Here is a 19,889-nt window from a genome sequence, read left to right as displayed (position 1 = left end):
TTAAGGTGCATGTTCAGATCTTTTTCCATCTCACAGTTTACATGGGAAAGCCATCCATGCTTGGACCCATGTGCTGCTGGAACTCCTTGCTGATTTCCGGCACTGTAGTTTAATTGATTTCTTTTGAAGAAGGCATCTAATTGTTCCATGTGATAAGTAACATCAGAATAGTTGTTATGTGTTGTTCGGTGTTCAAGACTTGTTTTGTTCTGTATGGATTACTGATGTTGTCTTAAGGAACAACAAGATCTCAGGATTGTAGGTGAGATGTAGTTAGAATGTGGAACCTTTTTCACTGCCCTAGGTTTGCGATTTTGTAACTTTTGTAACCTGATCAGCCCAGACACAAGCTACTGAATAGGCCACTATAGAAGCAACTCTTTCCACGGATCATTCCAATCTGTGAAACAGTCTAATGTAGAGATCAGACCTACCACTTGTACACAGGCCCATATGTACTACTTCAGTATCAGACAAGAAGATTTACGGGTGCTGGTTTTAAAGTGTGGTTTACAGTAAATGTCCTACATTAATGTGTTAAACTGAATAATGTTGCTTGTTTGCTGCTGGGAAAGTGAAACAAGCATTTGCAATGCAATGGGTCTTGGAATTTGCTCGAGTTAGAGGTATTATCACTGTAAACTCCTAACAGGATGTTTCTTGACACATAAATGAAAATGAAAAGTAATACAGTTGACATAAGCAAGCCAATTCAAAGCGCCATGAGCATGAGCGCGAAGGAGGGACACAAAATGAAAAAGAAGTTTGCTCACAGTAATAGCGTATCAGCACTTGTGAAATTATCCATGTAAAAGGGGCAGTCTGTAAGGCAGTAACAAAACGGCCCGAAAGAGGGACAAACGTAAAGCATTTACCAATGATAACAAAGGATTTTTGAAGGCAAGCCCATGAACGAGTGAAAGTGATGGGTATGTGGTGGGTGTGGTTAAAGGCCCACAATACTTACAACAGGTCAAAGCGCTTGCACACTCGGCCTAAAAAGAACATAATTGCAATACAGAAGGTGAACTGGTGTTTGCACCTAATGCTATATTGGCTCCCTACTTAATGAACATCCTGTCTGCAAAGAATAGGAGGGGGTTGTAGACACAAAGTAGACAAAACATGCAATTGTAGCACCGATCAGTATCACTACCCTCGTGCAATGTTGCACTTTTCCTACCCTGTACTCTTCGCTTCTTCATGTCCTCTCTATCTCTTTCTTCGTAGTGACTGAGATAACACATAGAACGATACAGGGACATTCAACATGGAACACTTTCCTGCATATCGGAGGATAGCTGAGGCTGTATAAAAGATGCTGATGACCGTTATATTACGAATCACAAAATTGTTGAAAGATTGTGCAGTCAGTAAGATGTTAGTATAGACACGGGAACAAACATAATACGCAGACTTATTTACTTGAGAAGCTTTATATACAATCAACTTGTTACCTGGCAGACACTACCAAGCACTTTGTTAAAAGAAAGTATGTACAATAGGTTAGTGAATTATGGAGACAGCCAAATATTGACTCCCATATCGAAAGCAACCCCAACACCTCATCTGTGCTGTTGTTGTAAAGGTGAAACATCAGGAAAAAAAGTGAGGGATGGCAGGAGGGGCTGCCAATGGAAATGACTCTAGTTAGAGGCATGCAACTTTTACAAATATACTTAACAAAACAAAAATTTTTGCCCACTATAGCAAAATATGTTAACCTCACCTGAGAATGGTGTATAACCCTGATCCTTTCGAGTAATATGCTTGATTAAATGCACTGTTCAAGAGCACCATGCACATTTTTTATACATTTCTCACTGGAAATACAGCCACACTAGCTTTAAAAACACGTTTATTTTACTAAGATTTACTTACTGAATAAAAGCGAACTGTTTTTTGTTTTGTACATCACATGAGGAACACACGTATGCCCTGTAAAAAGCAATATGGCCAGAGTATTCATAAGCACATTCCAGGGTGATATAATATCCCCTCTCTGTAAAGGGTTATAAGTGAATGTTACAGTCAGAGGGGATCAGATTATAAAGTGCCTTGTGCCATCAGCCATGGCAAGGGAAAGCAAATGCAACACAGCAAATCTGTACAGCTTCCGGCAGTGGGTTTGGATTGCGACCACCTCATTCTTGAAGTGGAATTTGAGTGTCGGCCGGGCATGCCCTCGGCCTGCCTTTGGATTCTTCCTCAAGCACAAAAAGAAACTAGTTTATCAGCTCAAAGAACGAATACCTCAGTGTGGAAAATCCATGTTCAACATGCCAGACAGCACTCACGCAGTCAACAGGAATTCAGGGATTTAATTTAGAAAAAGGTCAGGGGAACATAATCACCACAATTGGAAGCATGCTGACTTGACCTTGTGTCCACAGACGAGAAGAGAGCATGGTTTAGGTCTTTGTGCTTGTGAGGCCTCTTCTTTCATTTTGCCCAGCTAGCATCAGCGTCTCTTTGGTTAAGTGGAAGGTTGATCCAAGTGTTGTGTGGAGTGTCGGACTATAGAACCCGCTGGCGAAGTGCAGCAGACTTGACAAGAAGAGGGTTGTCAAACATGTGACTATTCTTCTCATGCTGCCCAATTCTGGAAACTCATTCACTTGAAGATGGTGGAGTATCTAGTCTTAAAACTATTCTTATCCAAGATGGGCACATTTCAAGTGTTGCTCAAATTCCCAAACCCAAACCAGGATTAAGCCAACCCTTTTTCCTGTGATGTCATTACCTACTTATAACATACACAGAAGGATGTCATAAGACATTTTTTCCACTCATGTATCATTGCATTCACATGGTTCTTCTACATTTTTGCTTCCTTTTCAGCAGCTGGATTCTTATAGGATTTGTTTTCCTTGAAGACCATAATCTGGGCTCTTTCTCAACCATGATCTCAGGGAAGCTACGGAGAATTGCTTGTTAATGCCTGTACTGTCTGTTACTTCAATCAAGAAATACCAATAATAACAAGGAGTTCTCTTCACCTCCTTCACCTCTTTTACTCCTAACTGGAACCCTCTTAGGAGGACAGTTGATATGTTTCAAATGTAAACAAGTGTGAGTTGGCCCTCTGGCTACTGGGAAGACTCACCCTTTCTTCTGGCAGTCAAGAAGGAAACTAGGAAGACAGTCAATGTGTCAAGTCCTAGACAAATACACTGCTGTAAAAACATATTGTTTTAATTCAAATGATGAAACAATGAGTGTTAAATCGGATTACAATGGTCGATGTATTTTTGTTTTAGGTAATACATCACAGTAAGCTGTAGGATAGCATGGCATGATGGGACGTTACACATAGAGGGCCCTAATCACATGGCACCAATGTTCATGAACTGGCGGCGGAACTTCAGGTACACATAAAAATAATCCTTACTGGGAATTCTCTATACTACACGCAAAGCATCATTTTTCTTACTTTATAGAGCTCCCTCTGCCTTTAAACATATATTTCTGAGCAAGCATGAAATAGTCCCTGTTGGATGACCATTTTGTTAGAGTTGGAACCTAAGGCTGCTCAGGAACCCAGCAATGTCACGGCAAGCGATCATTAAGCCAAAATGACAGAAATCTTTGCTATATCATGTCTGGGGTCGTCCTCCTACATTTCCTATCACATGAGTTTAGCGTCCAGGCTTGTATATTTTCCTATATTGACTGAAGACAGTTACAAAACCTGTCCCAAAATCTCAGCATCTTAGAGAGCCATAGGTTGTGCAAGAAATTGTCCCAGCGGGCACTCCTCAATAGCAGACACCTGTGTCCAATTTCCCCCATCATTTCTAACCAGTTTGGATGTAATACACCCTATGTAAATATTAAGCTGCACAAGCCGTAAACCTGTCCAGATAGCTGGCTCCCACAGATACAGCAAAGCCTTCTCCCACGCCAAATCTTTCAAATCCCATAGGCCGATATCCATCTGGATTTTGGTCCACCCAGTTCTTCTACAGTATTATACACTAGCATTTTATAGATGCCCTGCTTGTCAAGGAATACTCTGAAGTGAGTTGTTCAAACGATTAAAGCCCCAAATGTCTCTTAAGATGGAGTTCCTTACTGTGTCCCAACTGAGAAAAGCCAGTCGCTCTGTTCAATACTTATTCACAGTGAGGTGAGAGCAGCCAATCTGCCCTCCCGGATCCATGTTTTCTGGAGACCACCTTCCATGCCCTGATAACCCTGGGTGTGTTTTATGACAGCAAGGTGAAATGCCTAATATAATTTGCATTAAGTTGGGGAGAGTGGTTCTACTATCATACAACCAATGATCTAATGTATGTAGTGCAAGCCCGATGGTCCTTCATCAGACAAGAACGTGGTTACCCTTCCATCTCCCTTTTTTGAAGTAAACCTCCAGTAGCCAATATGGTGAGTTCTGAAGGAGGTATAGAAACGTGAGCATCCATAAAAAATGTCAAACTTTGAACCAGGACACTCCTGTTGAACACCTGGAATTTTGTAATTTCAAGCTCTAGTCTTGGTATCCTTCACATCTACCAGAGTGTTTTTGAAATCTATGGTCTGTAGGTTTCTGAATGCTACACTTTTCTTCGCAGAAATAAAGGCATTCCCTTGCAACTACCCTTCTTTCATGCCTAAGATGAACTAGGGATTCTAGAGCAACCCAATTGTTCTCCTGCTTGGCTCTAAAAGCAACAATTAGTCCCTGTAAAGAAAACCTTTAAGAACTGGCTATAAAACAAATTTGAGTTTGTACATGGGACTCATTTCAATACCTTTTCAATTTGTTTCTGTTTGCTGATTTCTTTCTGCTGCTTTTCCTTTACTCTCTCCATTTCCTTTTGTTTTTCTGATGCTTTGCGATCCTGCACAAAAATATACAATAAGAATAAATCAGAAATAATTTTACACAGACCTTACAACACACTAAGCTGTATACTTTTACTTAGCCAGTATGCTGCATATAAGGAACATATAACATTTCTCTAAGTTCATCAGATCATAGAAAAACACTAGATAGTAAGGAATTGTTCTTATCATACTTTTTTTGACTGCTTTTAAAAAGTCATTTTCTGAAGACAGGCATGTTTGTTTAATTTAAAATGTGAAGGATGGCCATAGCTCTTCTGATACTCTTGATGTACATACATCTCAAATGATGTCCACTTTCAAAATGAATAATGTGGTAATTGCTTGTTTATTGCATTTGTCAGTGGTAGTTTGATAACCTTTGGCTGCATATTTACTTCGTCTGTGCGGGACATAGACCATGGCCTGCAGCAATACAAATCATGTAACACTCAGGCACATTCTTGGCTGCATATTGTGTCTAGTTCATAGGTCTACCAGTTTAATACACCAAGCATGGCATGCAGACACTGGCAATGAACAGTATTTGGGAGTGGAACAAACAGGGTAGGACCTAAAGTCTTGCACTGCATGTATGTACGAATTAGATACACCTCTTAAGAAAGGAGGAGGTGACTGGATAGATGGCAAAATGAGGAAATAGGAAACTGACACCATGCAGGGACAGCCAAAAACCAGGCTAGGACACACTTTGCAGACCACAGCTGATTTGAAAACCTGCTCTTCTATGCCATGCTATCCACACCATGTAAAACAAAATTCAAACAGCAAGCATGAAATCAGGAGGAACAAGCTGTAGTGTTGCTCCCAGCTGCAGGAAGACCTCACTTCTTTCAAGAACATTTGTGTATCCTGTAGTAAGCTCAGCACAAACACCAAGACTACTAAGTACATAACACTTGTGAAGCAAGCACCCAAAAAAGCAGGCAGCTCCTAAAACAACCAAGGTCCCATTAAACGTCCTTTGGATAAATGCAAGTAACAACTTTAATAAAGAGAACAAAGACAACATTTGGCACAACACTGACAGCAAACCTGGCTTTGCCATCTCTAAAACAACACAACTGTGTGACAGACCACAGTAGGCCATCTTTGACACATCTCTCCGCAGCAGACCTCTAAACCACCTCAGCTCATAGAAATCCAAATTGTATAAAGGCAACATTACACCAACATCAATAGTGAAATCCATTTATGGCCACAACAAAATCTCTCAAAAGGCTCAACATGACTTTAATTAATCATCAATAAAATTTAAAACTGAAAGCTAAACTACATTCAAGACATCTTCTCCAACTTACTCAAGACTCAACAAACCCTGTTTCCTAAAGAAACCAGAATAGATTATGGCATGGCCTAATACCGCAAAATCACACATCTAACATTTTAGGGTAGGATCACTCAAAAGGCATTTGCAACTCAAATCCAAATTAAAGTCAGACACAACTAACTCTTCCAACACTATCATCTGAGATTTAGAAGCCAATGAGGCACAGGTACAAGCACTATCTAAGTTGTTGATAATATACTGCAAAAAACTGATGGTACAGATGATGGCAACTGATGTTTCCTCATCCTTTGGGATGCCTGCACCAATCAAAGCAGTCAATCATCAAACTCTAATTAGTACCGTCTCCTCAAGAATGGGCTTTGAAAAGAGTGCCTTTCAATGAATCACATTCTTCCTGATTAACTAATCCCAGTTTGCCTAGATAAGTACCTCAAAAGGAGGAGCCTGAAAATGATGCACCCAATCTCTAGTAACCTTGAATCTCTACATGGAAAACCTAGGAGCACTCCTAGCTGACAAGACCAAACTCTTTCATAAATCAACATTATCAATTGTCTCCAATATATCTTTATCACCATCCAGGCCAGGATGTTTAACTCACTCTTGAAAATCACGCCTCAGAAAAAGAGTTTGTGGTACTCTCCAACAACAACCAACGTGTGAAGGAATGTCTTTCAGTGGTTAACCTATGAGTCAACGAGAGAGATATATATATATATATATAGGGAAATCTATCTAAATCACAAGATGTATTAACAAGATGTATTAACATACTTCAAAATGTAATGGTAATTTTCCATTCTGTAATGTGAAAAGGACTCACAAACATTGCACATAATTTATTATATTTCTCACAAATTATAAATTGCAACAATGAAATTGAATACTTTAAACAAAATACCCAAACCCTAAGATTTTACATCGATCCCATCTTCAACTTCAGAATCGCTCAGAAAAGACAAACCATCTTGCACTCTTTTCTTGTCTCACAAACTGAAAGACTTTCTTCCTGAAGCAGACTTCTGAACAGACCAACAAAACCTAATCTGATTTCAATGACAGCAAAACCATCCTCACCAACGTGTCAAGATTACATTTAGGCCCTTCCCCACACCAACACCTAGAGGAGGCATCCATCATACCACTGCCTAATAGATCAAAGGTTTCCAGATATGTGAAAGCATCTCAGTCATCCTCAAAAAAATCCAGTGTTTTCCTATGCAAGTCCACATTACCTACAAAATCTTCTCCATCCCTTACAAAACTGTAAACTTGGGAAAGCCACAATATATGGCAAGATCAGTAGTGAACTACGTAACAACTGCAGCAGCAGCACAATCAGGCTTGAGAAATAAAAATGCAAGAAGTAGAGGGACACAAAGCCCTGCCTTGCTACACTACTAGGATCTGCAATTCTTATCTCACATCCGTTCAGCAAGCTCCCTCATTCCTTCTCACCAATAAAGAACTTCTCTTCATGTACTGTTAAGCAACACCTGATCAAAATGGAAGCCTCAGCTTCACAGACATCTAATGATAATCCCCATCGTCACATCTGCAGATGTGACTGCATTTAAAAAGAAAAGGGCAACTTTTTTGTTTGTTTAAGAGCTGGCAGTGGTCCTTTTGCAAATGCATTACGACCTTCTTTGAGGTGTTGGTAAAATAACAAGATTCTACGACCCAATTTCAGATGAAAAACATTGATACATTAGATTCAATATCTGTAATGGATGCTAACGACACAACACTTCCACATACCAAATTGGGATAATTCATTATTCTATTTTAGGAGTCAGAAAAACTTTTGCATAGTTTACCAGCACAACTAGTTTTTTCCCCGAACGATTCACTTTGGTCATTAGGTCGCCAAACAGTATTTTCATTTTCTTACCAGTTCTGAATGAAAAGCGATTTGCTTTGCCAGTCCCACAGAGTCACAAATCTAAAACACACACATTGAAAACAAAGACAACCAAATCATTAGAAAATTACGAATGCCAATTATAAAACAAATAAATGTAAAATAACTGATTGAACTCAGAAGGCTTATTTGATATTTGCAATTCAGTAATTCAACTGGACCTTAATGCACATGGACCCTTTAAGTTCAGATTTCTTTATTGAAATTACAGTACTTATTTCCAAAAAGAGCAAACATAGGGTGACGCAACATCCACCACTATATAGAAAGGAAACTTAAAAAACAAACTAAGAACCCCTGGCCCGCCCTTCCCTTGCCCGCCCCCGGGTGCACTATTGTATAACAACACCAAGTAGCATCGGCACTATGCAAATGGAATAACTCCTGTCCCCCATCTACCTCCCTGAGGTTCATCCCTATCTGAGTCTCTGATATTTAGGGCAGGTCAGTTCCCTGAACTCCCAAGAAAGGAGACAAAAAAGGGTGCTACAGCTCTCTAAAAGAGTCCCCTTGCACTGTGAGGGTTAGCATGAGCTTTTCCATGCCCAGAATATGCCACAATCTGTGTAACAACCCTAGCTGTGTCGGGAGTGTGGGGGTTCCCCAGTGGGGCAAGATGTTTTGTAAAGCCGTCCCCTCAGCCAGTACATTTTGTCGTCCCCGAAGGGACTTAAGTGAGAAAGTTACAGGATTTGGAAGATCCAGTAAGATGTACACTGTGAACCGCAGCAGTTGTGTATGCATATGGACATCAATGTCGTTTAGTAGGAAGTAAGCTTCGGGCAGTCCCAAAGAAGGTGCACCTGAGTCCCCCCGGGCATCTCATTGTCTCCAGCAGTCAAAGCTGCGATCGTGGTAGCTCTTGTGAAACCATAAAGGGATAAGGTACCAGTATGTGGCAATCTTTATTGGACACTAGTTATGCCTTCCAGCATGCCTGACTTGGACCTTAGGCAACAGAGGAGACCCCTTGAGCAAATCGTAAAGGGTGGAAATTATATATTAATCCATTGTTTTCAAGAGCAACCATTTTTCATATTCTGTAAGGGGTCTATGAGCCGTATACCCAATGTTGGATCTGAAGGTAATGCATCATCTCAGTCTCCGGTAACAAGTGGGCAACTCAAAGACTCTCAAAGGCAAGTAATCCCTCCTCGTCAAGCAGATGCCCTATAGAGCGACAGTCTGGGGTCAACCAAAAGCAAAAAGCTCCCTGATCCAGGGTTCCCACTATGGGTGCCAAAGGGAAGGGGTAAGAGGTAAAGCCTACAGTTTACGCCACTCAGTCTCAGTGTGGGTGACAGGTGATGAGTACAGGCACTATGACCTGTGGAGACGCAATAAAAGGAGAATCTTCCAAAGGGAAGTGCTGGCAACAGCCAGTGCTTGTCCGACTTAGTTTGCGACCACTCCACCAGGTAGTGGAGTTGAGCTATCCTGTAGTATTGCTGGATGTCAGGGATACCCAGATTCCTTTTGAGAGAGGATTGGTAGGCCAGGGATCAAGCCATCTGGAGCTTCTTCTCCGCCCACACAAAGCAGTTTATTTCACCCTGCAGTGCTTGGAGCAGCCCAGGTGGGGGTTCCGCTGGCATAGTCTGGGACAAAAAAAGAGCAGCAATTCTACAAAGCCAGAAAATAGGATAGATTCTCCACTGGACCAGCTCCCTTTTAACTCTCTGAAGGAGGAAGCTTACAGTTTATCATTGATGTCTCTGGGACCATTGGACTATCTGTATACCCAGGTATAGAATAGCAGGGAGGGCTCTCAGCGGATCATCCATTGTGATTATGATGTCATCCACGTAGAGTGCTAGGGTGCACTCCTCCCCACTGAAAATGGTTCAGGTGATTTCTGGATTGTCCCACTCCCGCTGTGCATAAGACTCCATTTAAAGAGCAAACAGCAGGGGGGATAGCGGACCCTCTTGACGAGTGCCGCCTCCAATGGGAAATGAAGGGGCAGTGTAGGAAGCTGGCTCTGTATATACTATATCAAAGTGAGATGTAGGCCCTCATTCCGACTCAGCGGTCTTTTTGAAAGACCGCCGAGGTCCCGCCGGGCCGAAGACCGCCAGTGTTGGTGGTCTTCCGCCAATCATATTATGACGGGTGGCGACCCTCCGCCATTACCTGGTTGGAGAGCCGGCAACAGCCATACTGGCGGTCGGCGGTGCAGTGGAGGTTGCTCCTCTGTCACCGCCACGTCATCAGAACACCGCCCACCGAATTACGTTGCAGTATTCGGCGTGGCAGTGTTCTGGTGACGGGGTGCAGGCGGTGGAGCAGGCCCCATGGAACACGTTCCATCCCGGAGGACCACCGAAGCAGGTAAGGTGATCGTCCGACAGGGGAGGGTGTTGAGGGGGTGTTGTGTGGTGTGTGCGTGAATGGGGGTGTGAGTGTTTAGAGGGGGTGTGTGGGTACGTGTATGTTTGCGGGGTGTGTGATGTGTGTAGTGGGGATGTACCGTGTATGTATGTGTGCATGTGTGCTTGCGAGTGCGCATGTATGTGTGAGTGGTGTGTGCGTACATGCGTGAGGGGGTTTGGGGAGCATGTTCAGGGGGGCCTATGGGGGTTGGTGGGGAGGGGGCCCTACCATCTTTGGGGGAGATAGGGGGGTCGTAGGTGTTGTGGGTGGACTCCTGGGAGGGGGTGGGGTGGAGGGCTAGACCCCTATCAGTGCCAGGGAATGAATTCCCTGGCACTGATAGTGCCTACCGCCATGGATTTCGTGGAGGGTCAAAATCCACGAAATCCATGGCGGTATGCGGGGTCATGATCCCGCAGGTGGACTAGTGACGGCCGCTGGGCTGGAGACTGTTGTTTCCAGTGTGGCCTGGCGGTCGTTACTGCCGTGGCGGACGGTGTGATACATTGGCGGTTTGGCATGTGCCAAACCGCCAATGTCATAATGGGGCAGTAATTACCGCCAGCCTGTTTGCGGTCCTACCGCGAACATTACACCGTCCGCCACGGTTGCAATGAGGGCCATAGTGTGCACAGAGTCCTAGGGTTCCACAGAGTCTTAACAAAGGCAAAGTAGATAATCCTAATGCTCTATTTTGTGGTAGTGTGGTCGAGTAGTTAGGCTTATCAGAGGGTAGTGCAAAGCATTTGTTGTACACGCAGAAAATAGAAGAAGCACACATTCAATGACTTAACTCCAGACCAATGGTTTTTATTTTGCAAAAATATATTTTCTTAGTTTATTTTTAGAACCACAAGATTCAAGTTACAGGTAAGTACCTTAAAAGTTTTGTATTTCACACAGGTATCAACAGTACTTTGTTTGAAATAGGTAAATAATACAGTTTTTGAATTATTGGCAAAGAGCTATTTTAAAAATGGGGACACTGCAATTTTCAGAAGCAGTTCCTAGGGGGAAGAAAAGTTAGATCTGTTTACAGGTAAGTACAACACTTACAGTCTCAGTCTCTGGGTTTTAGGAAGTCCACTGGTTGGGGTTCAAGTTAACCCCAAACACCCACCACCACCAACACGGGCCGGCCAGGTGCAGAGGTCAAAGTTGAGCAAATTTAACATAGGCTCCTATGGAGACAGGGGGTACTCGGAATCAGGCCTGCCTGCAGGTAAGTACCCGCGGCTCAAAGGGCAGACCAGGGGGGATTAGAAGAGCACTGAAGGAGCCACAAGTAGGCACCAAACAAACACCCTCAGTGGCACAGGGGCGGCTGGGTGCAGGGTGCCAACAGGACGTTGGGTTTTCAATGCTGGTCTATGAGGAGACCCAGGGGGTTACTCAGGGGCTGCAGGAGAGGTCCGGTGGGGTGTCTCAGGCAAACCACCGGTCGGACATGGAGGAGGGCCGCCTGCTGAACGTTGAGGCACCGGGGGTCAGTTTCTCCACGGCCTGGGGGCTGTGGGTGCAGTGTGCCTTTAGGCGTCGGATATTTTCGTCCGGGGCTTTGCGTCAAGGGGGTCCTTGGGATACCCTCTGCAGGCATCGTCGGGGAGGGGTGAAGAGGTCAATCCAGGGTGGGCACTTGTTTGCAATCGCCTGGGGACCCTCGCTTGCTGGGTGGACCACCTGGACACCGGCCGTGGGCTTTGGGTGCAGAGGGGTCAAGACTCACCATCCGGAGTGAGGTGGGAGTCCTTGGTTGTAGGTTTCTTCAGACAGAGCCGCTGTCCTCAGAAGTTCATGGTCCTTTTTTAGTACAGGGCAGGCCTCTGGAGTTGGCAGAGGTTGCGCGGCCTGCTGGACGCATCGCTGGTATTTATGCAGGTTCTTTGAAGCAGGAGACAGCCCAGTAGGGCTGGGGCCAAAGCAGTTGTCTTCCTTCTTCTCTGCCGAAGTTTCAGCTCAGCAGTCCTTCTTCTTCTCCTGGGTCGCCAGGAATCTGGTTCAGGGAGGCCCTTAAATACTAGAGTTAGGGGAGTTTTAGGGGTCAGAGGGCAGTAGCCTATGGCTACTGTCCCTGCAGGAGGCTACACCCTCCTTGTGCCGACTCCCTTTGTAGAGGGGGGGGCACATTCCTATCCCTATTGGTCCCTGCCCTCCAAACTAAGATGGAGGATTTTGCAGGAAGGGGGACACCTTAGCTCTGGACACCTTAGGGGTAGTCCTGGCTGGGATGGTCACTTCTCCGTTTTCCCTAATTTTCCCACCGGACTTGCCGCCAAAAGTGGGGCTTTGTCCGGGAGGCGAGCATCTCCACTAGCTGGAGTGCCATTGGGCACTGTAACTCGAGGCTTGAGCCTTTGAAGCTCACCGCCAGGAGCTATAGTTCCTGTAGGGGGGAGGTGTGAACCACTTTCACCCAGGACAGGCTTTATTTCTGGCCACAGAGTGCATAAAGGCACTCACCCCATGTGGTCAGAAACTTGTCTGAAAGTGGCAGGCTGGCACAGACCAGTCAGTCCTACACTAGCAGTTTGGCTGACATACAGGGGGCATCTCTAAAATGCCCCCAGTGTGTATTTTTCAATAAATCCCACACTGGCATCAGTGTAGGTTTACTGTGCTGAGAAGTTTGATACTAAATTTCCCTGTATTCAGTGAAGCCATTATGGAGCTGTGGAGTTCGTAATGACCAGACCATATACTCAATATGGCTACACTGCTCTTTCAAGGTCTAAGAATGGACTTAGACAGTGTAGGGGCATATTGCTCATGCAGCTATGCCCTAACCTGTGGTATAGGGCGCCCTGCCTTCGGGCTGTAAGGCCTGCTAGAGGGGTGACTTACCTATGCCACAGGCAGTGGTTTGTGGGCATGGCACCCTGAGAGGGGTGTCATGTTGACTATGTCTTTTTCTCCCACCCAGCACACACAAGCTACAAAGCAGTGTGCATGTGCTGAGTGAGGGGGGCCCTAGGGTGGTATAATAGATGCTGCAGCCCTTAGAGACCTTCCCTGGCCACAGGGCCTTTGGTACCATGGGTACCTTTTAGAAGGGACTTAACTGTGTGCCATGGCTGTGCCAATTGTGGAAACAAAGGGACAGTTTTAGGGAAAGACCACAGGTGCTAGGGCCTGGTTAGCAGGGTTCCAGCCCACTTTAAATCAAAGTTGGCATCAACACTGGGCAAAACGTGCGGGGGGCTCCAGAGTGGCCTGAAGGTATAGCAAATGGATGTAGTTGAATGTCTTCTCGGCGTCTATGGCTAGAAGCATTAGGTCACGGCGAGAGAGCTTGGCCTCATCAAGGATGTGCAGTAACCGCTTAGTGTTGTCCCTACACTCCCTATGGGGAATGAAGCTGGCCTGGTCTGGATCTACCAGACCTAGCATCAGCGGGCTCAGGCAGGAGGCCAGACTGCCCATAAGCAGTTTTATATCCATGTTGAGGAGGGAGATCGAGCTATAAGACCCACATTGTGCAGGGTATTTCCTGGGTTTGGGGATTACCACAATAGATGCCTCAAACACAGAGGATAGCACCCAGCCCAGTTATCGCATTAAAAATACGAGTGAGGATGTGTGTGAGACTGCTGTAAAACATTTTGTAGAACAGGGCTGACAACCTGTCCGTCCTAGGGGATTTTAAAGACTGCAATCTTGCTACTGCGGAAATTACCTCCTCTATCCTAATCGGGGCATCTAACGTGCCAGAACTTGTAGCCGTCAGTCTGGTTGTGGGGGCCTGGTTGAGGTAGTGGCAGGAGGAGTTGGAATGAGATGTCTGAGAAAAGTATAGGTCTTGGTAAAACCCGCAAAAAGGCAGAGGCAATTTGTATATCCCCCAATATGCGGTCCCCATCAGGTGCCTTCATCAACTGCACTCCCATCGCCTGTCTCGGGGGCACGTAGACTATTAGCTAGGAGGCGCCCACCTTTTTTACCACCCGCATAAAAGGAGTGACGCAGGCAAATTAGGGCCTATTCCGCCCTGTCGATGTCCAAACCAGCAAGCTGTGCTCTGGCTGCACCCACCTTTCTCCAGACTCTTGAGGTCCTGGTTTGCTTGTGTATCCTCTCAATTTCCAACATCTGCTGCTGCAATTGTTCCCTTTTTTCACCATCAAATTTTATTATCTGCACTATAAATTCTCCCGTTGACTGCCTTCAGCGTTTCCCCTAAGAAGGCGACTGGGGTATCCGCAGTGTTGTTGATCTCCAAAAAGATTACCTGCGTCACCACTTCAGGTCTTTGGAGTAGGGTGTCTCCAATCCTCAAGACCGGTGTAGGAAGTTGGCTCTGTATGTGCTATTTCAAAGTAAGGAATAGCATGCACAGAGTCCAAGGGTTCCCCTTAGAGGTAAAATAGTGGTAAAAAGAGATAATACTAATGCTCTATTTTGTGGTAGTGTGGTCGAGCAGTAGGCTTATCCAAGGAGTAGTGTTAAGCATTTGTTGTACATACACATAGACAATAAATGAGGTACACACACTCAGAGACAAATCCAGCCAATAGGTTTTGTATAGAAAAATATCTTTTCTTAGTTTATTTTAAGAACCACAGGTTCAAATTCTACATGTAATATCTCATTCGAAAGGTATTGCAGGTAAGTACTTTAGGAGTTTTAAATCATAAAAATTGCATGTATACTTTTCAAGTTATTGACAAATAGTTGTTTCAAAAGTGGACACTTAGTGCAATTTTCACAGTTCCTGGGGGAGGTAAGTTTTTGTTAGTTTTACCAGGTAAGTAAGACACTTACAGGGTTCAGTTCTTGGTCCAAGGTAGCCCACCGTTGGGGGTTCAGAGCAACCCCAAAGTCACCACACCAGCAGCTCAGGGCCGGTCAGGTGCAGAGTTCAAAGTGGGGCCCAAAACACATAGGCTAGAATGGAGAGAAGGGGGTGCCCCGGTTCCGGTCTGCTTGCAGGTAAGTACCCGCGTCTTCGGAGGGCAGACCAGGGGGGTTTTGTAGGGCACCGGGGGGGACACAAGCCCACACAGAAATTTCACCCTCAGCGGCGCGGGGGCGGCCTGGTGCAGTGTAGAAACAGGCGTCGGGTCCGCAATGTTAGTCTATGAGAGATCTCGGGATCTCTTCAGCGCTGCAGGCAGGCAAGGGGGGGGTTCCTCGGGGAAACCTCCACTTGGGCAAGGGAGAGGGACTCCTGGGGGTCACTTCTCCAGTGAAAGTCCGGTCCTTCAGGTCCTGGGGGCTGCGGGTGCAGGGTCTCTCCCAGGCGTCGGGACTTAGGATTCAAAGAGTCGCGGTCAGGGGAAGCCTCGGGATTCCCTCTGCAGGCGGCGCTGTGGGGGCTCAGGGGGGACAGGTTTTGGTACTCACAGTATCAGAGTAGTCCTGGGGTCCCTCCTGAGGTGTTGGATCTCCACCAGCCGAGTCGGGGTCGCCGGGTGCAGTGTTGCAAGTCTCACGCTTCTTGCGGGGAGCTTGCAGGGTTCTTTCAAGGCTGCTGGAAACAAAGTTGCAGCCTTTCTTGGAGCAGGTCCGCTGTCCTCGGGAGTTTCTTGTCTTTTCGAAGCAGGGGCAGTCCTCAGAGGATGTCGAGGTCGCTGGTCCCTTTGGAAGGCGTCGCTGGAGCAGGATCTTTAGAAGGCAGGAGACAGGCCGGTGAGTTTCTGGAGCCAAGGCAGTTGTCGTCTTCTGGTCTTCCGCTGCAGGGGTTTTCAGCTAGGCAGTCCTTCTTCTTGTAGTTGCAGGAATCTAATTTTCTAGGGTTCAGGGTAGCCCTTAAATACTAAATTTAAGGGCGTGTTTAGGTCTGGGGGGTTAGTAGCCAATGGCTACTAGCCCTGAGGGTGGGTACACCCTCTTTGTGCCTCCTCCCAAGGGGAGGGGGTCACAATCCTAACCCTATTGGGGGAATCCTCCATCTGCAAGATGGAGGATTTCTAAAAGTCAGAGTCACCTCAGCTCAGGACACCTTAGGGGCTGTCCTGACTGGCCAGTGACTCCTCCTTGTTGCTTTCTTTGTTCCCTCCAGCCTTGCCGCCAAAAGTGGGGGCCGTGGCCGGAGGGGGCGGGCAACTCCACTAAGCTGGAGTGCCCTGCTGGGCTGTGACAAAGGGGTGAGCCTTTGAGGCTCACCGCCAGGTGTCACAGCTCCTGCCTGGGGGAGGTGTTAGCATCTCCACCCAGTGCAGGCTTTGTTACTGGCCTCAGAGTGACAAAGGCACTCTCCCCATGGGGCCAGCAACATGTCTCTAGTGTGGCAGGCTGCTGGAACTAGTCAGCCTACACAGACAGTCGGTTAAGTTTCAGGGGGCACCTCTAAGGTGCCCTCTGTGGTGTATTTTACAATAAAATGTACACTGGCATCAGTGTGCATTTATTGTGCTGAGAAGTTTGATACCAAACTTCCCAGTTTTCAGTGTAGCCATTATGGTGCTGTGGAGTTCGTGTTTGACAGACTCCCAGACCATATACTCTTATGGCTACCCTGCACTTACAATGTCTAAGGTTTTGTTTAGACACTGTAGGGGTACCATGCTCATGCACTGGTACCCTCACCTATGGTATAGTGCACCCTGCCTTAGGGCTGTAAGGCCTGCTAGAGGGGTGTCTTACCTATACTGCATAGGCAGTGAGAGGCTGGCATGGCACCCTGAGGGGAGTGCCATGTCGACTTACTCGTTTTGTCCTCACTAGCACACACAAGCTGGCAAGCAGTGTGTCTGTGCTGAGTGAGAGGTCTCCAGGGTGGCATAAGACATGCTGCAGCCCTTAGAGACCTTCCTTGGCATCAGGGCCCTTGGTACTAGAAGTACCAGTTACAAGGGACTTATCTGGATGCCAGGGTCTGCCAATTGTGGATACAAAAGTACAGGTTAGGGAAAGAACACTGGTGCTGGGGCCTGGTTAGCAGGCCTCAGCACACTTTCAATTGTAAACATAGCATCAGCAAAGGCAAAAAGTCAGGGGGCAACCATGTCAAGGAGGCATTTCCTTACACAACCCCCCCCCAAACGAAAGAGGATGAGACTAACCTTTCCCAAGAGAGTCTTCATTTTCTAAGTGGAAGAACCTGGAAAGGCCATCTGCATTGGCATGGGCAGTCCCAGGTCTGTGTTCCACTATAAAGTCCATTCCCTGTAGGGAGATGGACCACCTCAACAGTTTAGGATTTTCACCTTTCATTTGCATCAGCCATTTGAGAGGTCTGTGGTCAGTTTGAACTAGGAAGTGAGTCCCAAAGAGGTATGGTCTCAGCTTCTTCAGGGACCAAACCACAGCAAAGGCCTCCCTCTCAATGGCACTCCAACGCTGCTCCCTGGGGAGTAACCTCCTGCTAATGAAAGCAACAGGCTGGTCAAGGCCATCATCATTTGTTTGGGACAAAACTGCCCCTATCCCATGTTCAGAGGCATCAGTCTGCACAATGAACTGCTTAGAATAATCTGGAGCTTTTAGAACTGGTGCTGAGCACATTGCCTGTTTCAGGGTGTCAAAGGCCTGTTGGCATTCCACAGTCCAGTTCACTTTCTTGGGCATTTTCTTGGAGGTGAGTTCAGTGAGGGCTGTCACAATGGATCCATATCCCTTCACAAACCTCCTGTAATACCCAGTCAAGCCAAGGAATGCCCTGACTTGAGTCTGGGTTTTTGGAGCTACCCAGTCCAGAATAGTCTGGATCTTGGGTTGGAGTGGCTGAACTTGGCCTCCACCTACAAGGTGGCCCAAGTAAACCACAGTTCCCTGCCCTATCTGGCATTTGGATGCCTTGATAGAGAGGCCTGCAGATTGCAGAGCCTTCAAAACCTTCTTCAGGTGGACCAGGTGATCCTGCCAGGTGGAGCTAAAGACAGCAATATCATCAAGATAAGCTGTGCTAAAGGACTCCAAGCCAGCAAGGACTTGATTCACCAACCTTTGGAAGGTGGCAGGGGCATTCTTTAAACCAAAGGGCATAACAGTAAACTGATAATGCCCATCAGGTGTGGAGAATGCTGTTTTCTCTTTTGCTCCAGGTGCCATTTTTATTTGCCAGTACCCTGCTGTCAAGTCAAAGGTACTTAAGAATTTGGCAGCACCTAATTTATCTATGAGCTCATCAGCTCTTGGAATGGGATGAGCATCTGTCTTGGTGACAGAATTGAGCCCTCTGTAGTCCACACAAAACCTCATCTCTTTCTTTCCATCTTTGGTGTGAGGTTTGGGGACTAAGACCACTGGGCTAGCCCAGGGGCTGTCAGAGCGCTCAATTACTCCCAATTCTAGCATCTTGTGGACTTCCACCTTGATGCTTTCCTTAACATGGTCAGACTGTCTAAAGATTTTGTTCTTGACAGGCATGCTGTCTCCTGTGTCCACATCATGGGTACACAGGTGTGTCTGACCAGGGGTTAAGGAGAAGAGTTCAGGAAACTGTTGTAGGACTCTCCTACAATCAGCTTGCTGTTGGCCAGAGAGGGTGTCTGAGTAGATCACTCCATCTACTGTGCCATCTTTTGGGTCTGATGACAGAAGATCAGGGAGAGGTTCACTCTCTGCCTCCTGATCCTCATCTGTTACCATCAACAGATTCACATCAGCCCTGTCATGGAAGAGCTTAAGGCGGTTCACATGGATCACCCTCTTGGGGCTCCTGCTTGTGCCCAGGTCCACCAGGTAGGTGACCTGACTCTTCCTTTCTAGTACTGGGTAAGGGCCACTCCATTTGTCCTGGAGTGCCCTGGGAGCCACAGGCTCCAGAACCCAGACTTTCTGCCCTGGTTGGAACTCAACCAGTGCAGCCTTTTGGTCATACCAAAACTTCTGGAGCTGTTGGCTGGCCTCAAGGTTTTTGGTTGCCTTTTCCATGTACTCCGCCATTCTAGAGCGAAGGCCAAGTACATAGTCCACTATGTCTTGTTTAGGCTCATGAAGAGGTCTCTCCCAGCCTTCTTTAACAAGAGCAAGTGGTCCCCTTACAGGATGACCAAACAGAAGTTCAAAGGGTGAGAATCCTACTCCCTTCTGTGGCACCTCTCTGTAAGCGAAAAGCAGACATGGCAAGAGGACATCCCATCTCCTTTTGAGTTTTTCTGGGAGCCCCATGATCATGCCCTTTAATGTCTTGTTGAATCTCTCAACTAAGCCATTAGTTTGTGGATGGTAAGGTGTAGTGAATTTATAAGTCACTCCACACTCATTCCACATATGTTTCAGGTATGCTGACATGAAGTTGGTACCTCTGTCAGACACCACCTCCTTAGGGAAACCCACTCTGGTAAAGATACCAATGAGGGCCTTGGCTACTGCAGGGGCAGTAGTCGACCTAAGGGGAATAGCTTCAGGCTACCTGGTAGCATGATCCACTACTACCAGGATGTACATATTTCCTGAGGCTGTGGGAGGTTCCAGTGGACCAACTATGTCCACACCCACTCTTTCAAAGGGGACCCCCACCACTGGAAGTGGAATGAGGGGGGCCTTTGGGTGTCCACCTGTCTTACCACT

At 46.3% G+C, this 19,889-nt stretch overlaps 1 protein-coding gene across 2 annotated transcripts in view; it reads right to left on the bottom strand.

Annotated features, from left to right (window-relative positions):
- APPL1 (adaptor protein, phosphotyrosine interacting with PH domain and leucine zipper 1) overlaps positions 1–19,889 on the bottom strand; it is a 221,717-nt gene that overhangs the window by 5,763 nt on the left and 196,065 nt on the right. For both annotated transcript variants that reach the window (XM_069206469.1, XM_069206468.1), the window contains 2 exons: positions 8,034–8,084; positions 4,755–4,844 (listed from right to left, as the gene is read on the bottom strand). In XM_069206469.1, coding sequence (XP_069062570.1) covers positions 4,755–4,844; positions 8,034–8,084 — 141 coding nt within the window. The remainder of the gene's footprint in view (positions 1–4,754; positions 4,845–8,033; positions 8,085–19,889) is intronic.

The sequence above is a fragment of the Pleurodeles waltl genome, chromosome 9 (assembly GCF_031143425.1).
Source record: "Pleurodeles waltl isolate 20211129_DDA chromosome 9, aPleWal1.hap1.20221129, whole genome shotgun sequence".
Classification (NCBI taxonomy): domain Eukaryota; kingdom Metazoa; phylum Chordata; class Amphibia; order Caudata; family Salamandridae; genus Pleurodeles; species Pleurodeles waltl.
This window is presented reverse-complemented; position numbering and strand designations above follow the sequence as displayed.